The sequence below is a fragment of the Bos taurus genome, chromosome 6 (assembly GCF_002263795.3).
Source record: "Bos taurus isolate L1 Dominette 01449 registration number 42190680 breed Hereford chromosome 6, ARS-UCD2.0, whole genome shotgun sequence".
Lineage (NCBI taxonomy): Eukaryota > Metazoa > Chordata > Mammalia > Artiodactyla > Bovidae > Bos > Bos taurus.
In genome coordinates, this window is record NC_037333.1 from 71,040,455 (window position 1) to 71,063,450 (window position 22,996).

The following is a 22,996-nucleotide window of genomic DNA, read 5'->3' on the forward strand; positions in this document are numbered from 1 at the left end:
ATATAATTTTCAAACCGACATGGACAATACAGTTTGCTTTTTTCTTCATTATTAATGTCCTCTCTGACAAAGTACAGTGTCCTAACCTCCAAGCTTAGAAAAATGCATCTGTTCTCCAACTGTAGTACGATTCAGGGAGAGAGAAAGAGCCAAAATGACCCCAAATTTCTCTCATCAGAACTAGAACACATCTTATACTTGAGAGGGACATATAATTTTCCAATTAGATGACTGCAAACTCCACTAATATGACCCTAAATTCTCAGGCATCAAAGAAACTGAAGTATTTGTTTCTTATCCAAAATCAACTTATGTTCGTTCTTGTAGCTCCTCTTAGCATGCTTCCTAAATTGAGCATATTTTCTTCCAGGAGGAATTCCAAGATATTTCTGAGCAATTGTTTTTGCCTACAAATTAAACACCATTTGAACCTTACCTGGGGCTTTGGTAGAGTCCGCATAATTGTGAGGCAAATCTCCTCCAATGCATTGGATGCCTAATATAAATAAGAAGATGCACAGATGATGCTTCTGCTTTAACAATATTTGCTGCACAGAAGAAATAACCATACAATGTCAGGATCATGAGGATATATATTTCAATACCCTAAATAGAATTCTTCTTGTGGCCCATTGAAACTGTTGAAATCCTTCAATTTCTCTCATGACAAAAAAATTTGGCTCCTAAAAGTAAAACCGTCTTTCCAACCAGGAAAAAAAAAAAAGTTATATATTGCACATATGCACTGATTAAGGCTTCCACTGTGAGTCCAGATACAAAACTTCTCAGTATTTGCTAAAATGCTATGAGAGTAATGAGGGAAGTGCCAAAAGAGGGGTTATTCTTCTCAGCTTGCTGCAAAGTCTGAATCTACATGCCAAAGCTGTGAACCTTGCTGAATTTACTCATTATTGGCTAATTTGAGAATCCTGCAATTGTTTGCAAACAATGGGAGTTTGGATGGGAGGAAGCCCAGGCCAAGCACAGAGCACCTAAGCTGAGTTCCCACCCTTCCAGGCTGCTGACTGCACACCCCAGGATCAGGTTTTTCAAAGCATCTGAGCGTAGAAGCAGGGCAGGGCTCCTGTGGCTCACAGCCAGCTGGGTGTGGTTAGGAGGAGCACAGAGGGACAAGCAGGGGCGAAACCTGCTTTGCACAGAATTCAGCATAGTCACATCAGAAACAATTGATTACTTAATAAATATGTATTGGAAATAATAAGGTGAAATGGGGTGGGGGGGCGTCTGTGGAGTTGAGCAGCTTGCAACTCAAGAGCAGTGCAAATTCCATTTCCTCTTTATTAGTTGTGTAACCTTAGGCTGGTTGACTAACCTCTCTCAACTTCAGTTCCTGCCATCATAAATCAAGGATGGCAACATCAATTCAGAATTCTTGGAAGGATAACATGTGGTAAAGCTCTTAGCACAGTGCCACAGACAGAGCAATTAGTTTACAGCAGTGGCATTAAAAAAGTGTGTGATCTGTAAAGCTTGCTTTACAGCTGCAGTTACTGCTAATTCAGTAGATGTGCCACGAGGGACCATTCAGGGCCACCAAGACCCTTGCCCTTGGCACACACATGTTTAACAGGGTAGGCTATAGCTTAGGGATACAGGTGGAATCATGAAGCAGCTTCTCTGAACACCCTTCCTAGCACATCAGAGGCCTGCTTTGTTCTGCTTGTTTGCCTGCCCGGTGCAAATTGTTGGGATATTTATTAACTATATTAAATGGTTCATATGTATGTAGTATTTCAGTAAATTATAAAACATTTTCATACACATAATCCACACTTTGTCCTTAAAACACAGCTTGATATATAGGATGGGAATTGTTATTCTCACGTATAAAGCAAGTGAGGTTCTGAGAGACTGTGACTTACTTCCCCAGTACCACACACAGCTAGGTTGTCTGACCTAGTTTTGCACTGGTATTGACTGCTAAGCCTATGATTAGGAGTTAGATGAGAGAAAAAATAGAGTGTGAACACTGATATATCTTTCACTTTTTCCCTTCATGGTTGGGTATGCAGGTCACCCAGAAAAATCTAGAAATAAATTCCTGAAACTTCTTTTTACGGCCCATTTAGAAATGCTGCAAAATATAAAACAATAAAAAAAAAAGTCTAGTGATATCATGTGTCTCAGCTCAAAGAAGAATAAATTCAGATATATGGGTGTTTCCTTAGAAAACAGCTTCTAAGTCAGATGAGGTGTGGCAACAAGACTGAAGTCTGACAGAAAAAAGTTTCCAAACAAATTGTATTTCCTCCAGCAACTTTTTACATGAAGCCAATATTCACTGAGCTGCAACTGTTGTTTAAAGATTTTTCTCATATGGGATTTTTAGTATTTTTTTTTATCATGGACCTTTTAAAAGAGCCTTTATTTTCTATTTGGTAAAAATGTTTTGAAGAACTCTTCAGAGAATCATATACATAATAGCTAATGTGAAAAAAAATTTTTTTAATGGTATCAATTAGTGTAAAAGATTTCATAGTAAACTTACCACGCTCTCCTCAAAAGGTACACAGTCTCCAAAGCCAATAAAAGCCTAATTTACTTTTATGGTTTTTAGATGAGTGCTTTAAAATTCATCCTTTTAATTTTGCAGACATAAAAGTGATTCTGAGGGTGCTTCTGAATTTTATATACAATGCAAAAGTTTGTGTGCTGACTAATATCCATCCCATGTTATATATCCACCAAGGTTCCTCAAGCAACTTGAAATATTCATAAATGTCAACCTATTGTGATTCTGGTTTCTCTTTACCACCTAATACCTGTAACTTGCTGCAAGTGGTCCTCTGCAGGCTGAGGAACCAGTGCAGCAGAAGAAATGCAGCACTTTTTTTTACAAGGCTGCTACTTCACACCGGCCAGGATGACATTCTGGAAGGACTACGTGAAGGACAGGCACTGCACCCTGGCCGGACCATGCAGAGGAGTCACCCCAGGCACACAGCTGACTGCGCTGAGAGAGGCTGAGCAAGAGCCTCTGCTGAGCCCTCTCCTCTGATCAGGAGACTAGTGATGCTGATTCAGAAAGGTAAGACTCTAAGGCTAACTCTGCTACACCGGCACTCAAAGACAGAACTGCAGACAGAAGGAGCAGCATCCAGCAGAGACATGTAAGGACACACTTCCTTCCCACTCCTCCCCATGTTTCTGAGATAGGCAGGGACCCAGGGCCTTTTGCTGTAATGCTTGTACCTGGACAAAGCTCTTCTTGAGCAACCAAATACAAAGAAACTATATGAGACTAAAAATAACTGATGTTTGGGCAGTTGGGGCAAATTATGGACAAAAAGATACCAATAGACCAAAAAACCCAACCGCTATTTCTGAAGAGCCAGGAGCAAAAGCAGGAGTACTGAGTCTGCACTGGACACCACCAGAGAGGTGGGCAAAACACCTAAGCCACCCCTCCAGCCCAACCCCTGGACATACCCCTACCCCCACTCCATATAAGGAACCAGTCCCCACCCCAGCACCCAGGGAGTGCGAGCAAGGGAACCTTTACTTGTTCTTGCTCCCTCTGCTGCAACAGGGGCCCCAAAAAACCTTTGTCTGAATTCCTTGCCTGGCCTCTAGTCAATTTCTACTTATTAGGGGAGGCCAGGAACCCTGGGTGGTATCACTTCCAGGTATAGGAGCTAGACTAATACTCCTCTCTCCCCAGCCCTCTCTTAGGTGTTTCTCGTGGGAAGAGGATGAGTTAACCTGATGATTGGCAGCAAGAAACTGGGCACGCTCTGTTCAGCCCTTTCCTCTTAGGTAGCCAGTTCTCTGGCCAGTTGTTCTTGCCTTGTCACTGCCCTGTGGCACAAAACCTGATTCTGGCAGAAGGCTTGAGTCACTGACTAACCTCAGTTTAATTCTGGGGATAGTTTTAGCAAGGTCAGCATATCTAAGGCCCCATTCACAAACTGACTTTTCAGTTACAATATTTTTATCTCCTAAATCTGACTCTGTAAGTTCATCTCTCCATGGGTTGAAAACTCAATTGAGGGACCAGGATATTAGTCCCTTAATACAGCAATAGACACATTTTAACACAGAATTTGATTTTGAAATTAGCATTTTACTTTCTAAAATATGGGTATTTTATCTGCATATCTATTTTTCTTAGAGATAAAGCCTAGCACCTTACATAAACTGTTGGCACTCATTATTACCTGCCAATGATATAATAATTTTTAATATGTTGACATGTTTTAATAAGTCCATAAAATCATGACAGGTCTAGAGGGAGAAATGCAGTATTTCAGCATGACACAAATGCTTACATCACTCCGAAACAACTCCATTTAGAATTACCTGAGGCTGTGGATGCATGGACAGCAAAGACAAACAAGCATCATTTATCTGTAAAACAGATGAAAATTCCAGTTATATCCTGGAAACAGACAGACGATAGCAAAAAACAGAAAGCAGATTTTATAAAGTCAGGTTACTTATAGAACATTAATGAAGGTTCCATGACTGTTCAGGATTCTGGATTTGGGAGGGAGGAGCCTTTTAAACTATCTAAAGAAGTCCTGGAATTGGAATTTCCCCAAGATCTGACCCCAGGCACAGGGGTATACATCCCCATTTCTAGTCATAGGGATCATCAGAGATAGAGATGCTTCAAACATTGAGGGGAAAAACTTTTAGTGTTATTCAGCCTGAGAAATGTGTGTGGTGACTAAAGAATGGCCTCAAAATTCAGGAGCATCCTGTTACGTGGTTCTTTACTACATATAAATCTAATCACATCATCTAAACCAACAGGAAAATAGCATACGTGCTAAAAAATAAAGAGTATACAGTAAAAACTTATTCTTACACAACACGAGCCATCTTCTAGTTCTCTATCAAGAAGCCAGCATTAGAAAATGGTTCGATTTTACAATGAAGGTTTGTTGACTATGCTTGGCAACTAGCTGTCCTCAGCTTTTATCCTTAAAAGAAACTTTGAAAGATTTTAAACTGTAGAATAAGAGATTTATATTAATCATTAAAAACTGTGCTGATAAGTACTAAGTACTTATCAGTACTAAGCTGGGTGTCTAGAGTAATTACTGGCATTTATTACTTTCAGTTCAGTTCAGTCGCTCAGTCGTGTCCGAGGCTTTGCACCCCATGAATCACAGCATGCCAGGACTCCCTGTCCATCACCAACTCCCGGAGTTCACTCAAACTCATGTGCATCGAGCCGGTGATGCCATCCAGCCATCTCATCCTCTGTCGTACCCTTCTCCTCCTGCCCCCAATCCCTCCCAGCATCAGAGTCTTTTCCAATGAGTCAACTCTTCACATGAGGTGGCCAAAGTATTGGAATTTCAGCTTTAGCATCAAGTCCTTCCAATGAACACCTAGGACTGATCTCCTTAAGGATGGACTGGTTGGATCCTCTTGGAGTCCAAGGGACTCTCAAGAGTCTTCTCCAATGCCGCAGTTTAAAAGCATCAATTCTTCGGCACTCAGCCTTCTTCACAGTCCAACTCTCACATCCATACATGATCACTGGAAAAACCATAGCCTTGACTAGATGGACCTTTGTTGGCAAAGTAATGTCTCTGCTTTTTAATATGCTATCTAGATTGGTCATAACTTTCCTTCCAAGGAGTAAGCATCTTTTAATTTCATGGCTGCAATCACCATCTGCAGTGATTTTGGAGCTCCAAAAAATAAAGTCAGCCACTGTTTCCACTGTTTCCCCATCTATTTCCCATGAAGTGATAGGACCAGATGCCATGATCTTAGTTTTCTGAATGTTGAGCTTTAAGCCAACTTTTTCACTCTCCTCTTTCACTTTCATCAAGAGGCTTTTTAGTTCCTCTTCACTTTCTACCATAAGAGTGGTTTAGTGGCCTTTTAAAATGGGACTGGAAAAAATAGGACTGATTCTTGTCTGTCTGAGATGATTTAGGTTGGGTCCTATTTATGACATAACATCTCAGGGGTCTCCTTTTAATTCTAGAATTTTTTGTTGAATTTAATTTCTCACACTAAACTAAAGGGAGGATAATTATATCCTTCAATCATAATTTCTCAAGCTCCTTATTGTTTCTAATAAACATGAAGTAAACTAAAACATGAACTAAAATATCCGATTCTCTAACTTAGAGAATAACAAAAGTATATGTGGTAACATATAGTATTACAGAAAAGCATATGTTTGTGTCTCCTTTTTATGTTCACAAAACTTGTATTGGGAAAATTGTTTTATTCTATTTGTCCCTTGTGGCCAGTCACCTGCTCCCTCTTCTGAAGATTTCTTCAGAATCTCTCTCTCTCTTTTTCTCTCTCTCTCTCTCACACACACACACACACACACACACACACACGGTAAACTTCTTGAGGTCAGGGGCTATTTAACATGCTCAAATAAGTGATCAATAAATATTCTTTAATTAAATTGTATTGAAAAAGAAGTCAATTGAGAGAGGAAAACCAAAAGAGTTTTTAAGCTTAAAAGCTTTGAATTGTGACCAATGCTTAGTGTAAGTGAAAGTGAAAGTGAAGTCACTTAATGAAGTCACTCAGTCATGTCCGACTCTTAGCGACCCCATGGACTGCAGCCTACCAGGCTCCTCCGTCCATGGGATATCCAGGCAAGAGTACTGGAGTGGGGTGCCATTGCCTTCTCCAAATGCTTAGTGTATCATCCCCAAATGCGATTAAGTTTGCCTTAGTAGGGTAGGAGGAAGTAGTCCCTCCCCCAAATAGTGATGTTTAGGTATTTGAATATGTTATTTGCTCAAGAGAGAGCTGTCCACCCCTAGCCCAGGCAGCCCATCTGTGTGAAGTAGTCAAATCCAAAGACCCTTGAAACTGAGGGTTCACTAAGGAGGAAGTAGTCCCTCCCCCAAATAGTGATGTTTAGGTATCTGAATATGTTATTTGCTCAAGAGAGAGCTGTCCACCCCCAGCCCAGGCAGCCCATCTGTGTGAAGTAGTCAAGTCCAAAGACCCTTGAAACTCAGGGTTCACTAATCAGTGCATCAATATTGCTTGAATAAAAACATCAGAATAAGAAAAAACTCCAGTTAATCAAATTAGTAGATAATTGCAAAGCTTTTCGGTCTTTGTACTCCTTTCTTTAAAAGGCAGAGCTGTACTGCCTGCTGTCTTTCTCTTTGGGTAAACACTTGTTCATTTTACTCAGTTTATGGCCCTGATGGTTTTAAGTACCACTAATTGCTTCTGAGAATTCTGTGGAGTCCATTGATTAATCCCTTTGAAAATGGTTAGGTCTGTGTATTTGGTTTGAAAAGTATGTGTTTCTAGTGTCTGAATAGCTTTGGAATTTTGAAAACCTCTGATAGAAAGCTTAACTATATGTTCTAAACACTTTTTTAAAATATTTTTTATAAAAGAATTTATAGTGGTTTTACAACTCCATTTGATTTTGCCCCCAGCATTATCATCTAAAAGTTTTTTTCAAAGATTTTTCACAGAAATATAATTTCAAGCTAAAATACATGTTTTTATATTCTACATTAATATCTATTATCTAATTTGTCACCTTATTAATATATTTCTAGCATGTATTATTGGGGATTCCCTGGTGGCTCAGTGGTAAAGAATCTGCCTGCCAATGCAGGAGACTTGGATTCCATTCCTGGGTAGGGAAGATCCCCTGGAGAAGGAAATGGCAACCCACTCTAGTATTCCTGCCTAGGAAATCCCAGGGACAGAGGAGCCTGGTGGGCTATAGTCTGTGGGATCACAAAAGAGTCGGACACAACTTAGCAACTAAACAACAACAAGCATACATCATGATATACCAAGGCAGAAACTTTTGAAAGAGATTTTATGAGTTTCTATGCTATTTAAGACTCTTTAGTGCTCGGTCCTTACCATCAATCTTTTCCATCATGTATTTTGTTAGAGGTGGCTTAGGTATAAAAGGTGTTCTCAGTTTATAGCTTGCCATCACCACTGGACATGCTTTATTTATTTATTCTTCTATCCCCTGCCTACTCTCATTCCATCCTCCCAAAGGCCACTCTTCTAATGTATTTGATGTGTATCCTTCGTTTGTGCATGTTCTTATAAAATCTGTACTGTTGTTTGGTGTGTGTGTATAATATTCTCTTACTTTTTTTTCCCTAATACTATAAGATCACTCTCTGTTCCTGGATACCTCTAGTGTGTTGCTCCTAACTACCACAGAGTCCTTTATAATGTTCCTCCAACTCATGTTGCCTACCTACTTCCCCGTGATGGATAGCCTGTCCCCTCCACGCCGCCCCCCCCGCCCATTACCTCCTTGTATCTGTCCCCATATACGGTTCTGTAGGAGAATATATTTGGGCTGCATACCCAGGAGAGGGATATTCTAGAGCATGGGGATATCTGGGTGGCTTTTCAGATGGCTGTTTTCAGTGCTGGAGGCATTTGGTTCCAGGCACTTCTGGTCTGTCCTGAGCACAGGTCAAAGAGGCAGAGTCACAGGTGATCGCAGTTAGAATAGTAAGTCTTGAGTGTGCTTGAATGGTGAATGACAAAGGACAATGACAGCATACTGACAATGTCAGCTAAACTCTCCAAGCTTTAGTCTCAGTTCCACCAGTTCGTTTGTCTGTTCTTACACTCTCATTATGCCTTTTTTATTAGTACAGTTTTATATAATATTTTTTGATATCTGGTAGGGAAAGTTCCTTAGCTACTGGCAGACCTTTATTTTTCTGTATCAATTGTAGGTTAAATTTATAAACTTTCCAAGCAAAAGTTAAGTGGAATTCTGATTGGGGTTACATTGATTTTATGGAATTTACATCAACTATTTGGGGAGAATCAATATTTTTCTTACATTAAATTAAGTTTTCCATCCAACAGCAAAGAGTGCCTCTCCAAATATTTGCATTATCTTCTAATTCCTTTATTAAAATTTTATTTTTTCATATAAGCTATTGTGTATTTTTGGTTAATTCCTAAATACTTACAGTTTTTGTTGCCATTGTGAATGATGTAGTATTTTCATATTACTTTTTCTTAGTGAAAAGAAATGTTAGTGATTCTTGTATATTGGTATTATATCCAAAACTCTGCTGAATTCTCATCCTAGCTCTAATAGTTTCAATGAGAAATTCGTTTATGTAATTCATCACAATTATAGATTAAAGGAGAAAAGGCACGTCAACTTAAAAAAAACGCACAAAGTGAAAGCTGCAAGTTTTATTTGGGGCAGTATGAGGACTGTAGCCTGGGAGACAGCACCCCAGTTAGCTCTGAGAAACAGCTCCAAAGAGGTACTGGGAAAGGACAATTTATATGTGATTTTGGTAAAAGGAGAGTACATGCAATCGAGTGCATAGTTTTTTGAGGAGAGTTTCTGCTGGTCTTTTGAAGCTTCTGCTAGTCATGAGAAACAATTGTCATCATGAAGGGTTTTAGTGCTTTTCTAGAGAAGAGGAGATATAAAAATTCAGATCATAAAACCAGTTCCTGAGAATATCTAACTATCTGAAGACTTGTCCTGCGAGTTTCCCGAAGCACAGAGTGCCTCATTTCTGCTCTCCACCCTGAACTTTTTCAGGAAGTGTTTAAGGTCAACAGCTGCAGCTGCACACGATTTAATCCTTGTAGAGGTAGATGGCAAGCACCCACAGCAAGTGCCAATTGGTGGTTGACAGGCATGTTGCTTATCTCAGTGTTGCTGCTGCTGCTGCTAAGTCACTTCAGTCGTGTCCGACTCTGTATGACCCCATAGACAGCAGCCCACCAGGCTCCCCCGTCCCTGGGATTCTCCAGGCAAGAACACTGGAGTGGGCTGCCATTTCCTTCAATGCATGAAAGTGAAAAGTGAAAGTGAAGTCACTCAGTCGTGTCCAACCCTCAGCGACCCCATGGACTGCAGCCCACCAGGCTCCTCCGTCCATGGGATTTTCCAGGCAAGAGTCCTGGAGTGGGGTGCCATTGCCTTCTCCGTATCTCAGTGTTGGTTCAGGTAAAATATTTGATTAAGTTGACATTTTATTTAGGATTAACAAAACTCTTAAGAAAGGAGAAGAGAAATTCCTTAAGTAGGTGAACATTATATAATAGAATTCTAGAGGAAACTTATACTTTACGGAGACCCTTTAGCTGCATTTACTGTATGTAAGCATAGTACTGGAGGACTCTGGCCATCGGTTGGAAGAGGGCTTTCCTGGTGGTTCAGATGGTAAAGAGTTTGCCTGCAATGCAGGTGACCTGGGTTTGATTGCTGGGTCGGGAAGATCCCCTGGAGAAGGAAATGGCAACCCACTCCAGTATTCTTGCCTGGAGAATTCCATGGACAGAGGAGCTTGGTGGGCTACAGTCCATAGGGTCACAGAGTCAGACACAACTGAGCGACTAACACTTTCACTTTACAAGGAAAGAAGAAATTGTTTCTTCAGTACTTAATGTATTAATGTTGCATCTTTTGGGCATAAGGTATTGTTTCTAGGAATTTATCCATTTCATCTATGTTTTCAAAATTATCACCATATAGCTGTCCATAATACTTAGGGGGAGGGGTAAGAGCTTATTGAGACACAATTTACACTTCATACAACTCAAGTGCTTATTAACATTCTGAAACAATAAATACATGCTTTTGTTAGTATTGTCATTCTCCTTCTCTCTCTCTTAAAAATCTATTTCTGCCCTTATTTTTATTATTTACTTCATTCCTGTTTATTTGAATTTTCCCTGTTGTTCTTTCCCCTCATTTTTTAGCTGAATGCTAAGCATATTTGTTTTTAAACTTTCTTGTCATGAAAAATATATATGAAGTTAAAGTTTCTTTCTAGCTACTGTTTTAGCTGTAGCATACAAACTTTGACCTATAATGTTTCTATATCATTCTTCTCAACATAGAGCTATTTACCAATGCCATATATTTTCCAAGCAAATGGGATATTTATGTTATACCTTTGTTAATAGTTCCTAACTTTATTGCATTATAATTGGAAAACATTTTAAATGGATCCTTTCTAACTTATGGAAACTTTCTTGTCTTCTAAGATACAGTCTACATTTTTAAATGCCCCAATTATATTCAAAAAGAATGTGTATACTATTTAGTACATGTTTTTAAAAATATTCCTAATAGCTCAAATTTATGAATTGTATTGTTAGGTCTTTGACATATCTACTTGTGTGCTATTTGCTTTAACTATCAGTTTTGAGAGAGATATATTAAAATTTCCAACTACAAATGTTCATTTATCTATTTTTCCCTGAATTTCTATCAATTCTTAAATAAGTTTGGAGATTCTTCTGTTAATACGGGCTTCCCTGATAGCTCAGTTGGTAAAGAATCTATCTGCAATGCAGGATACCCTGGTTCGATCCTGGGTTGGGAAGATCCCCTGGAGAAGGAAAAGGCTACCCATTCCAGTATTTTGACCTGGAGAATTCCATGGACTGTATGGTCCATGGGGTCACTTTCACTTTCACTTCTGTTAATACATATTAGTGATGGTTGTATCTTTTCGCTCTGTTGCTCTTTTATCAACATATATTTATCTGTTAAAATGGTTCATGTACTTGAATTCTATTTCATCAGATGTTAAGACTGCCACTCCAATTTTTGTGCAGTTCATATTTACTTGGTGTGTCATTTTCCATTCTCAACCACTTTTTGTTTTCTACTTCAAGTGTGACTTTTACCTAGGCCATATTGCTTAATCTGTTTTTAACATCTGGTCTGATAATCTCTTTTAAGTGGTGTATTTTAGCACATTCATATTTATTCTCATTATTCTATTATTAGGATTTATTTCTGCCATCTTCACCATTTACAGTATTTTTGGTTTCTTTTCATCTTTCTTTCTTTCATTTAATAAAAAAAATTATGAATTCAGAATGTTGCTAAAATCACAAAGCTCAATTACATTATTTCACTTTACGATGATAATTTTTAAAAGGGTAAATTTTCACTAATTTGTGTAATGATAATTCTTTACCTGTTTCCACAACTGTAATTCTTGTTCAGGCTGTAATCCTTGAGGCAATACTGGAGCACCTAAAAATAAAGTTATATTCACAAGTTAATGTTACAATATTTCTCCTAAAACTAAACATTATATATAATTCATTTTGGGATGATATTTCTCATTTTTCACTGTATATCATTTTTCTCCTAGTTCAATTAGGTATCTCCGGATTTGACTTAGTATAAGGATTCCCTGGTGGTTCAGTTGGTAAAGATCCCCCTGCAATACAGGAGACTGGGGTTCAATCCCTGAGTGGGGAAGATCCTCTGGAGAAGGAAATAGTAATCCACTCCAGTATTCTTGCTTGGGAAATCCCATGGACAGAAGAGCCTGGAGGGCTACAGTCCATGGGGTCCCAAAAGAGTTGGACATGACTTAGCAACTAAACCACTAGCAACCAAGGAGACATAATTATTAAACAAACTTTAATAACATTACAAAGATATTACTCTCAAGAGTGAAAGACTTATATGTCCACACAAAAACTTGTACATGAACATGCATAGTAGCATTATTCATAATAGCCCTGAAGTATAAACACTCCAAATATCCATTACCTAATGAATTAACAAAATGTAGTACATCCATACAATGGAAAATTGTGGTCCATAAAAAGGAATGAACTATTGACATATGCTGTAACAGTATTGAATCTCAAACAGATTGTGCTAAATCAAATAAGCAAATGCAAAAGATTATATTCATACATATAAATGTATGAATCCATTAATATGGAACATCCAGAGAAGGCAAATCTATAGTGCTAGATTACTGGCTGCTTAGGGCTGAGGATAGGAATGGGGACTGACTGCAAATGGACATAACAGATCTTTGGGGGGTGATGGAAAATTGTATTGTTGTGATAGCTGCACACTCTTTCTTTTCTTTCTCTCTCTCTTCTTTTTGGTAGAGATGAATCAATACTTCGTTTGTTAAGGAGAAGTAAAATTACTAAAAGTTTTGTAAAACAGAGCATAAAAAAGTAAGAAATCCATTCTACTTATTCAGAATGCTTGAAGAGTCACTTATGCCACTATGTATGATAATGCAGGAAGAAAAATTTATTACAGACACATACTTTTTTTTAGTTTGGGTTTAGTGTTGGCCCTTGTTTGACCTAAATAGTATAAAGAATGACGTTCAACCAATTGAAATATCATTTTTCAAGTAAGACGATGCCTCCAGGGTATTCCTAATGTGATCATGAAAGAGAACTCAGATGATGAAGTATCACATAAAATCCATGTAAATGCATGAATACAATGTTAAACACAACTTTACGTTTATTTGTATGTAAATCACTAGTACTTGCTATAACTAGTGGGGCTTCCCTGGTAGCTCAGATGTTAAAGAATCTGCCCGCAGTGCAGAAGATCAGGGTTCAATCCCTGGGTTGGGAACATCCCTTGGAAAAGGGAATGGCTACCCTCTCCAGTAGTCTTGCCTGGAGAATTCCATGGACAGAGGAGCCTGGTGGGCTATAGTCCATGGGGTCGCAAAGAGTCGGACACAATTGAGTGACTAACACTTTATTATAACTGAAGTTTGTACCTTTTGACCACCTTCATGAAAACTTATTTATTCCATACATCACAAATTAATTTAAAAGACAAAAACTCTCAAAATGTATGAAACATATTTAATAAAAGGTGATGGCAGATATCCTTATAGGATAGAACTCCTTCAAATCAATAGAAAAAAAGGAAACATGAATAGGCAAATGGCTGCCCAACTATTTAAGTCCACTTAAAAATCACTGAGTTACATAATTAAAACAGATAAATTTTATGGTACATAAACTGTATCTCAGTAAAGATCTTTAAAAAAAAAGAATTACTTGTTAAGGCCTTAATTATTGTTGAAATAAAATGTTAACTAGCTTATAGCCTCTAAAGTAATATTTTCTTCACAGGTTTAATTTTCTAATTCATGCTATATAAATTATAAATATTAAATGTAATTATTGTTTATTATATATATTTATTCTTACTAAAATTAAGAAAATACCCTTTTGTGAAAATGAAAGTATTAGTCTCTCAGTCATGCCTGACTCTGCAACTCCATGGACTGTAACCCACCAGGCTCCTCTGTCCATGGAATTCTCCAGGCAAGAATTCTGGAGTGCGTTGTCATTCCCTTCTCCAGGGGATCCTCCCGATCCAGGGGCAGAACCTGGGTCTCATGCATTGCAGGTGGATTCTTTACCATTTGAGCCACCAGGGAATCCACAGGCACTATGTTGAGCATTAAAACCTGTCATGTCCTTAAACCTTTAAACCAACCTTTTAAGGTAGCTATTCTCCTTATTCCCATTTTAAGATGAGGAAACTGAAGGAAGGAAAGATTAAATAATTTGTCTCAGGTCACCAAAATACATACGTAGCAGAAGCAGATTTCAAATCAGGTCTCCGTGCAGGCTCAGTCATGTCTGACTTTTCGTGACCTGATGGACTGTAGCCCGCCAAGGTCCTCTGCACATGGGATTTCTCAGGCAAGAATACTGGAGTGAGTTGTCATTTCCTCCTCTAGAGGATCTTTCCAACCCAGGGATCCAACCTGGGTCTCCTCTGGCTCCTGCACTGGCAGGCAGATTCTTTACTACTTGAGCCACCTGGGAAGCCCTCAAACCAGGTATGACTGATTCCAAATCCTAACAGATTTTTCCCCCTAATTCTACCACTTTTCAGTCAAGTCTTGCTTTGAGTTCACTCAAATTTATACTGTTATTGAAGCTAAGTTCTAATAAAAGTAACAGTATTTAACTACATTTTCTGTACCCAGCATTAGAAGTAACTTACATGGATCATGTAGTCCATAGTCAAGAGTTCATTTATTTGAATCCCCTTTCATGGGACAGCTATTCTAGTACACAAACAATCTTACACACTTCTCAATTATATATTTCTTATCCTAGCCCAAAGGTATATCTCAAAGACATTATTGTCTGGTGACTGTTACTCTAAGTTGATTCTGTTTTCAGAAACGGATAAAGCTGTGCTTCTCAAATTTTTATACAAAACATCTGGTGATCTGACTAAATGAGATTCTGATTCAGTGATTTGGGTACAGGTCCAAGAGTCTGCATTTCTAGCAAGCTTCCTGGTGATAAACTGATGCGGCTAGCCCATGGATAACAGTGAACAGCCAGAGGCAGTGAGCACTGCATTGCAGAAAGAAACAGAGGATGCCTCTTATTTGACAGAACTAGGCAGCTCAAAGAAACCTTTCAGGTCTAAGGTTTTTAACAAGTCTGAATAATTCCAAAAGAGGGGTATGAATATTCTCATGAAAGACATCTAACAGGCCATCGGACTATTCCTCACAGCTCAAATGCATTACTCACCTATTGTTACTAGGCGTACACAGCTTTGAAAAACAGGAAGGTAAAAGTAAGGGGGATAAAGGCAGAGAGCAGTATTTGATTGAAGAGAACCAGAGTCGAGTATGATGCAAGGAAATACACAAGGAATTTCACTTGTTGGATGCAATCTTCACCTGCCTGTGCTTTTGATTTCTCCACTCATCATACCAGGGTTAATCTCTTTTTGACAGGGCATTTCTGTTTAAAGAAGACAATTTCATATTCTTTCTTTGCTTGACTATCCTCCACCCTCCAGTAAAAGTGGAAGCACCCCCTCCCTATAGCCTTACCAAGACCTTCGAGACTTTGTCTCCTTCCATGTCCCCAAGCTGGCCCAGGCCACACCAAAACTGCCACTGTCTAACTTAGTCCCAAGTATTTATATAATAAAAAAGGGATACTTTGTGGCTCTTACACAAAACACATAAACACAGTCTCAGGGTAGAAAGGTTAGAGAAACCAGAATTTTTAAATGTTTACCTATAATTTGTAGAAAAGCATTAATATCCTATGACTGAATCCAAACATAAGAGGAAAAAATGTCCCCTTTGTCTATTTGTTAACTAAAGTTGTGCTTTTCCTCTCAATATACCCAGGATGTGGGCTTTACACTAGCAAATAGTAGTGCTAGAGACCTTCCCAAATACTGTCAGGACAGTGCCACTCTCTTCTATATTCTAAAAACGGCAATGGATTTTTTTTTTTTTTTTTTTTGCTTTTAATTTTTATTAGAAGTAGGGCTTTTATTAAGAGTAGAGCTTCCCAGGTGGCACAGTGGTAAAGAATCTGCCTGCCAATGTTGAGTTTGATCCCTGGGTCCAAAAGATCCCCTGGAGTAGGAAATGGCAATCCACTCCAGTTTTCCTGCCTGGAAAACTCCATAGACAGGAGCCTGGTGGGCTACAGTCCATGGGGTCCGTGGGGTCCATGGGGTCCATGGGGTCACCAAGAGTTGGACACAACTAAGTGCACAGGCACACACACAGCTGATTTACACTGTTGTGTTAACAACTGCACTATTTTTGATCAGTTTCAAGATATTTATACTTAACACTATCTCATAAAGGGAAATCTTTAGTTTTGTACTGAACAATGTAACTAATGCAAATAATATGGATCAACAGCTTGTGCATCTGTAAATACACCATGTGTAAGAGAAAGAAAAGCAGATCCTGCTATTCTAAAAGTAGTGTCCATTTTCTTTTCTCATTGCTAGTACTTAGCTAGTGTAGGATTTGGAAGTCATAAATCATTACTGCTGACTGAATTTCAAGAACTATTTCATGAGTAGGAAAACACACTTCTTAATTCAGTCTTGGGCACTTCATCACTTCTTGTCAGAGGCCGTGTCAAAAGATAGTTTGTTGCAGAACAAATAATTTCACAATTTGTATGGAAATACAAAAAACCTCGAATAGCCAAAGCTATCTTGAGAAAGAAGAATGGAACTGGAGGAATCAACCTGCCTGACTTCAGGCTCTACTACAAAGCCACACTCATCAAGACAGTATGGTACTGGCACAAAGACAGAAATATAGGTCAATGGAACAAAATAGAAAGCCCAGAGATAAATCCACGCACATATGGACACCTTATCTTTGACAAAGGAGGCAAGAATATACAATGGATTAAAGACAATCTCTTTAACAAGTGGTGCTGAGAAAACTGGTCAACCACTTGTAAAAGAATGAAACTAGAGCACTTTCTAACACCATACACAAAAATAAACTCAAAATGGATTAAAGATCTCAACGTAAGACCAGAAACTATAAAACTCCTAGAGGAGAACATAGGCAAAACACTCTCCGACATACATCACAGCAGGATCCTCTATGACCCACCTCCCAGAATATTGGAAATAAAAGCAAAAATAAACAAATGGGACCTAATTAAACTTAAAAGCTTCTGTACAACAAAGGAAACTATAAGCAAGGTGAAAAGACAGCCTTCAGAATGGGAGAAAATAATAGCAAATGAAGCAACTGACAAACAACTAATCTCAAAAATATACAAGCAACTCCTACAGCTCAACTCCAGAAAAATAAATGACCCAATCAAAAAATGGGCCAAAGAACTAAATAGACATTTCTCCAAAGAAGACATACAGATGGCTAACAAACACATGAAAAGATGCTCAACATCACTCATTATCAGAGAAATGCAAATCAAAACCACTATGAGGTACCATTTCACGCCAGTCAGAATGGCTGCGATCCAAAAGTCTACAAGCAATAAATGCTGGAGAGGGTGTGGAGAAAAAGGGAACCCTCTTACACTATTGGTGGGAATGCAAACTAGTAGAGCCACTATGGAGAACAGTGTGGAGATTCCTTAAAAAACTGTAACTAGAACTGCCTTATGATCCAGCAATCCCACTGCTGGGCATACACACTGAGGAAACCAGAAGGGAAAGAGACACATGTACCCCAATATTCATCGCAGCACTGTTTATAATAGCCAGGACATGGAAGCAACCTAGATGTCCATCAGCAGATGAATGGATAAGAAAGCAGTGGTACATATACACAATGGAGTATTACTCAGCCATTAAAAAGAATACATTTGAAGCAGTTCTAATGAGGTGGATGAAACTGGAGCCTATTATACAGAGTGAAGTAAGCCAGAAAGAAAAACACCAATACAGTATACTAACGCATATACATGGAATTTAGAAAGATGGTAACAATAACCCTGTATACGAGACAGCAAAAAAGACACTGATGTATAGAACAGTCTTTTGGACTCTGTGGGAGAGGGAGAGGGTGAGATGATTTGGGAGAATGGTATTGAAATATGTATAATATCATATATGAGACGAGTCGCCAGTCCAGGTTCGATGCATGATACTGGATGCTTGGGGCTGGTGCACTGGGACGACCCAGAGGGATGGTATGGGGAGGGAGGAGGGAGGAGGGTTCAGGATGGGGAACACGTGTATGCCTGTGGCGGATTCATTTCTATACATGGCAGAACCAATAAATATTGTAAAGTTTAAAAATGAAATAAAATTTTTAAAAAAAGATAGTTTGTTGCAGATATCCAAAGGTACCTCTCTTTTAGGAAATTTCTGTCTTCATTTTAATGTTCTTTGAACGGTAAACTATTTCCAGCCACCAACTCTGTGGCTGGCCCTTTACCTTTTTATTGCCATTTGCATCTCTGCTAACTCATTTTTGCCGAGGATGCTACACTATTGACATGATTTTCCCCCCTCTGGCTTTGTGGCATTTGCTTTGTTGTTTTTTGATACATCCACTTGCACCTTGCATAATGATTAACCTTCGTGGATTATCTCCCAGCTTGGCTTATGTATGTCAAGCTTCCCCTCCAGGGCTATTGTCAGGGCTCAGGAATATAGCAGATCACCATGGCAGATCAGATGAGGGTAAATTCACCCTCTTCCCTTCTCATCACATTTTTAGAGAGATAAAATTAATATTTTAGTATTAACAGCAGGTCTGAGGGGGAAAGAAGACCCAAAAGAGTAGTCTAGGGGGATTTCTGTGTAAGGAAGGAGGTATCTCATCCCTTAACTTAAGAAACAGTGGGGATATTTACGAGATGATTGGTCAACCAGCAGATACCCTCTTGTGGAAATAACACCCAAGACTTGCTGTTTTTAGAAAATGGCTGCTGCTTCCTATAGTTTCTGCCCAATCACCAGGAGCCTGAAAATTCCCCTGTATCCCTCTGCTAAAAGAAGTTCTCTCTCACTAATGCAAAATTCACTGCAAGCATATAGTACTTAACATGCATGGAAAGTATATTTGCTTCACAGAGAAAAAAATTAAACTATGATTATCTGCTTTCTGAATAAGGTAGATAAAAGTGACCATCCTAATTTTACCAATAACAAATTTAAAACGGAAAAAGATTAACATGACTTTGCAAAAGGCATGCTGTATCACTGCTGAATATGCGATGGAGAAGGTTTAGGTCTCCTAGCTTCTACTGCTTACATTTCACAACCAAATTACCCTGCTTTTCAAGCCGACAAGTCCCCACCTCTCTGAATCTCAAATGCCCCAAGGAAAGGGGGAAAACAATGAGAGGACAGCAATAAAAATAGCTCCATTAGGAAAAGAATGATGTGTCAGCTCCCCCACCTCTAATAGGGGGCTGGGCTACAGGTTAGGGAAGGTTCCCACACTACTGGCTTCAAGTCCTAACATTACGGACAATGATGAAACAGCCCTCCCTTACACCACTGAGAGGAGAGTAGAGGGAAACTAAGGGGACCCGCTGCGGATCTAGAAAATTCAAGATCTTAGTAGGGCTACCGCTGGCCCACGAGGGCCCTGGCTCAAAGCTGGCAGATGAGGGATGGTCCCCTCAGGCTACTTGGAAAGGTAACCTTAAGGGAGCAGGGAAGTGATCTTTTCCACTGGAACTGGTTATATCCACTCTATCCCAAGTCCGAAGCTTTGGACACCCCTTCCAGACCTTGCTTTTGCTTTCCCCCCGTTTTATCTCTAAGCCACGGCTTCGCTGGTGGTTCAGATGGTGAAGAATTCTGCCTGCCAATGCAGGAGACCCAGGTTCAATCCCTGGGTCGGGAAGATCCCCTGGAGGAGAAAGTGGCAACCCACTCCAGTATTCTTGCCTAGAGAATCCCAAAGACAGAGGAGCCTGGCGGGCTACGGTCCGTGGGGTCTCAAAGAGTCGGACGCGACCGAGCAACTAACACTTTCACTTCCTCTAAGCGAGGCACAGAAGTCCTTGTTACTATCAAATCGTAGCTGCCTTCAGTGGCTTTAGCTGCAGCAGTGACGGAAAGGCGGGCTTGCACACTTGCTTCTCCAACTCTGTATTCCTGATCCGGTGCGGAATGACCTATGAGGCACAGAGCCCACGCTCTCCCTTTCCATACTGCTAGAAAGGGGCCTGTTACTGCTCAGGGTTACCTGAACAGTCCCGGAGCTCACTCACCAAGAAAACAGCACTTTCCAAGTTGACCTCGCATTAACAGGGGAAGTATCACACCCACTCTAGTTTTGCTTTATTGTCAACCCTCCAGTAATTGTAATCAAAGGAAAAGCATTTTAATTTTCACTATTTTAACTCCCGTTACCCATAAATCATGCGGGCTGGACATCCCGAGTCTGAGGGGGCTGCCCGGCTTGGGAGTTTCCCCCAGGCTCAGGTCCAGGCTCGAGCCGGGCCACAGACACGTGCGCCCTGGCTGCCCTGGGGTGGCGACACGAGCGCCGCGGCGCGAGGGGGTGGCAAATCCCACCGGCCAAGAGTAAAGACGAGAAAAGGAGATAAGAGATCGAGGAATGGAGCGGGGAGAAGAGGCACTGGACTGGACGCGGCGCGGGTGTCCCAGGGGGCGCGGGGTCCTCTTACCTCCGCAGGCGTCCGCGCAGCAGGACAGCAGTAGCAGCAGCAGGAGAGGGGACCCAGCGGCCACATGTCCCGCGGGCGGCTCGGGGCGACGGCTCGCGGCTCGCAGCATCCCGGGACCCTGCGCTGCACCTGCCGCGCACTCCGAGCAGTGCTCCAGTCGAGCTTCTGCGTCCCCGGCTCGCTGTTCTCCCGGCTCCGCGTCCAGACCGACCGCCCCACGCGCTGCCAACTTTTAAATCTCGCGGACACGTGAGCCGAGGCGGCTAGGTCCCCGCGCGCGCGTCACCTCCCGCCCCCGGCCTTCTCGCGTCACTCCCAACCCGCCCCACCCCGCACCCCATGCACGAGTTTCTGACTCAAGGTACCACGCATCTTTCACCCTCCTCGCCCTAGGGTCTCTGGAATGGAGGATCATGGAATTAAAACGAAGCATGTCCGTTCCTTTCTTTGGAAGCACTGAAGGGGAGCCGGAGGGGAATGCAAACCAGGCGGCCAGAAGAGGCTGGTATCCCGGCTTTTAAACTTGATGGTGGTGATGCTCTGCCAGAGACGACCCCTCTGCACCCTCCCTGGAAAGCCTTCTCTGCCCCACCCGACTGTGCGGCACCTCTTGTCCAGAGCTCCAGAAGCCACCTCGGTGCAAGCACCTCTGTTCTGTTGCCCTGTTCATCCCCAGCTCCTGGTACACGCCCAGGGAATCTTAGAGCAGTACTGGCTCATGGTGGATAGTTAGTCGCCCGACTCTTTGTGACCTCATGGACTGCAGCCCACCAGTCTCCTCTGTCCATGGAATTTTCCAGACAAGAATACTGGAGTGGGCTGCCATTTCCTTCTCCAGGGGATCTTCCCAACTCAGGGATCGAAACTGGGCCTCCTGCACTGCAGACAGATTGTTTACCAACTGAGCCACCAGGGAAGGTGGTGCTGTGCTTAGTCGTTCAATCACGACTCTTTGCCACCCCATGGACTGTAGCTCGCCAGGCTCCTCTGTCCATGGGGATTCTCCAGGCAAGAATACTGGAGTGGGTCGCCATGCCTCCTCCAGGGGATCTTGCCAACCCAAGGATCGAACCCAGGTCTCCCACATTGCCAGCAGATTCTTTCTAAGGCACCAGGGATGGTGTTCCCCAAATTCCTATCAGGTCTGAGATCTTTTAGGGGATAGCAGTTGTCTGTTAAAGACAGTTAAAAAAAAAACAAAAGGACTGCTGAGGCTTGACCACATGGACCTTTCTAACAGTTCTGGAAGGTCTCTGACTCTCCCGTGGAATTGCAAGCCTTAAGGTAATACCTCCCTTTCTGTGCATTTCTCCTGCTGTCACTTCCTAGCAGTTGCAGTCTGATTTCCAGAGTGACCTGACTTCTACTATCCCTCTCCACAGTTTCCTTCCTAGGGGGAAATATCCATGAATCAGCCTTCTCCAGCACACTAGCTGATGTGGTTTTAATTTCCTCTTCCAGAAACAAGGAAGAGGGATCTTATTTGACCTCCTTTTGAAAGGAACTCTGAGGGAAGGGTAGAAAAGGAAATACAATAACATTTCTTAAGGAACATCTTTGTATCAGGCACCTTCCCATGCTATGTATTTAATATTCATGGCATCTCGGGGATGTGAAAGTACTTTATTATGATTCTCATTTGATGAGCTTAGAGATATTAAACAATCCACCCAAGGATATCAGGCTTCCCTTGTGGCTCAGCTGGTAAAGAATCCGCCTGCAATGTGGGAGAGCTGGGTTCGATCCCTGGGTTGGGAAAATCCCCTGGAGAGGGGAAAGGCCACCCACTCCAGTATTCTGGCCTGGAGAATTCCATGAACTGTATAGTCCATGGGGTCACAAGAGTCGGACATGACCAAGCGACTTAAAAAAATATATAAAGATATCAGCATGTGAGGGAGCCACTGGTCATTCTACTCTGTAAAGATGCTTCTCTCCTAAATCAGGGATTTTAATGTATCAGACATGCACTGTACAGTCCACTACAGGCAAGGCATGTCCTTAAGGATACATTTACTAGTCTTCCTAAAGGAAATTACAGTTTGATAAAGGACCCCAAATCTATATCAAATAGCTGTATTACAAGGCCACTGGGATAGTGCTCTGTCATAAATACAGAGAGGCAAGAGAGTAACCCTGATAGAGTGAAAAAGTAATGCCTACACTTTAAAGTTCTTTATATCCAAGAAACACGTGAGCAAGGCCAGATTATATAGAGTCTGGTCCAGGTTCAAAGATAGATGAGAATAGATTTAAGGTTGCATGTGCTTTTATTTATTCCCAAAGTAGTGAAAAAGCATTAAGAGTACAGAGGATGTAAATGAAG

General features: G+C 40.9%; 1 protein-coding gene across 3 annotated transcripts in view; it reads right to left on the reverse strand.

Moving 5' to 3' along the window:
* Positions 1–21,457, reverse strand: part of NMU (neuromedin U) — a 33,843-nt gene extending 12,386 nt beyond the window's left edge. The window contains exons 1-4 of one of the 3 annotated variants that reach the window (XM_010806137.2): positions 20,671–21,457; positions 11,931–11,989; positions 4,321–4,368; positions 437–496 (exon numbers count right to left, since the gene is read on the reverse strand). In XM_010806137.2, the coding sequence (XP_010804439.1) occupies positions 437–496; positions 4,321–4,368; positions 11,931–11,989; positions 20,671–20,779 (276 nt within the window). In that variant the 5' untranslated portion in view covers positions 20,780–21,457. The remainder of the gene's footprint in view (positions 1–436; positions 497–4,320; positions 4,369–11,930; positions 11,990–20,670) is intronic. The other 2 variants (XM_005207972.3, NM_001191153.1) reach the window with 2 other exon arrangements.
* Positions 21,458–22,996: the final 1,539 nt, after the last annotated feature.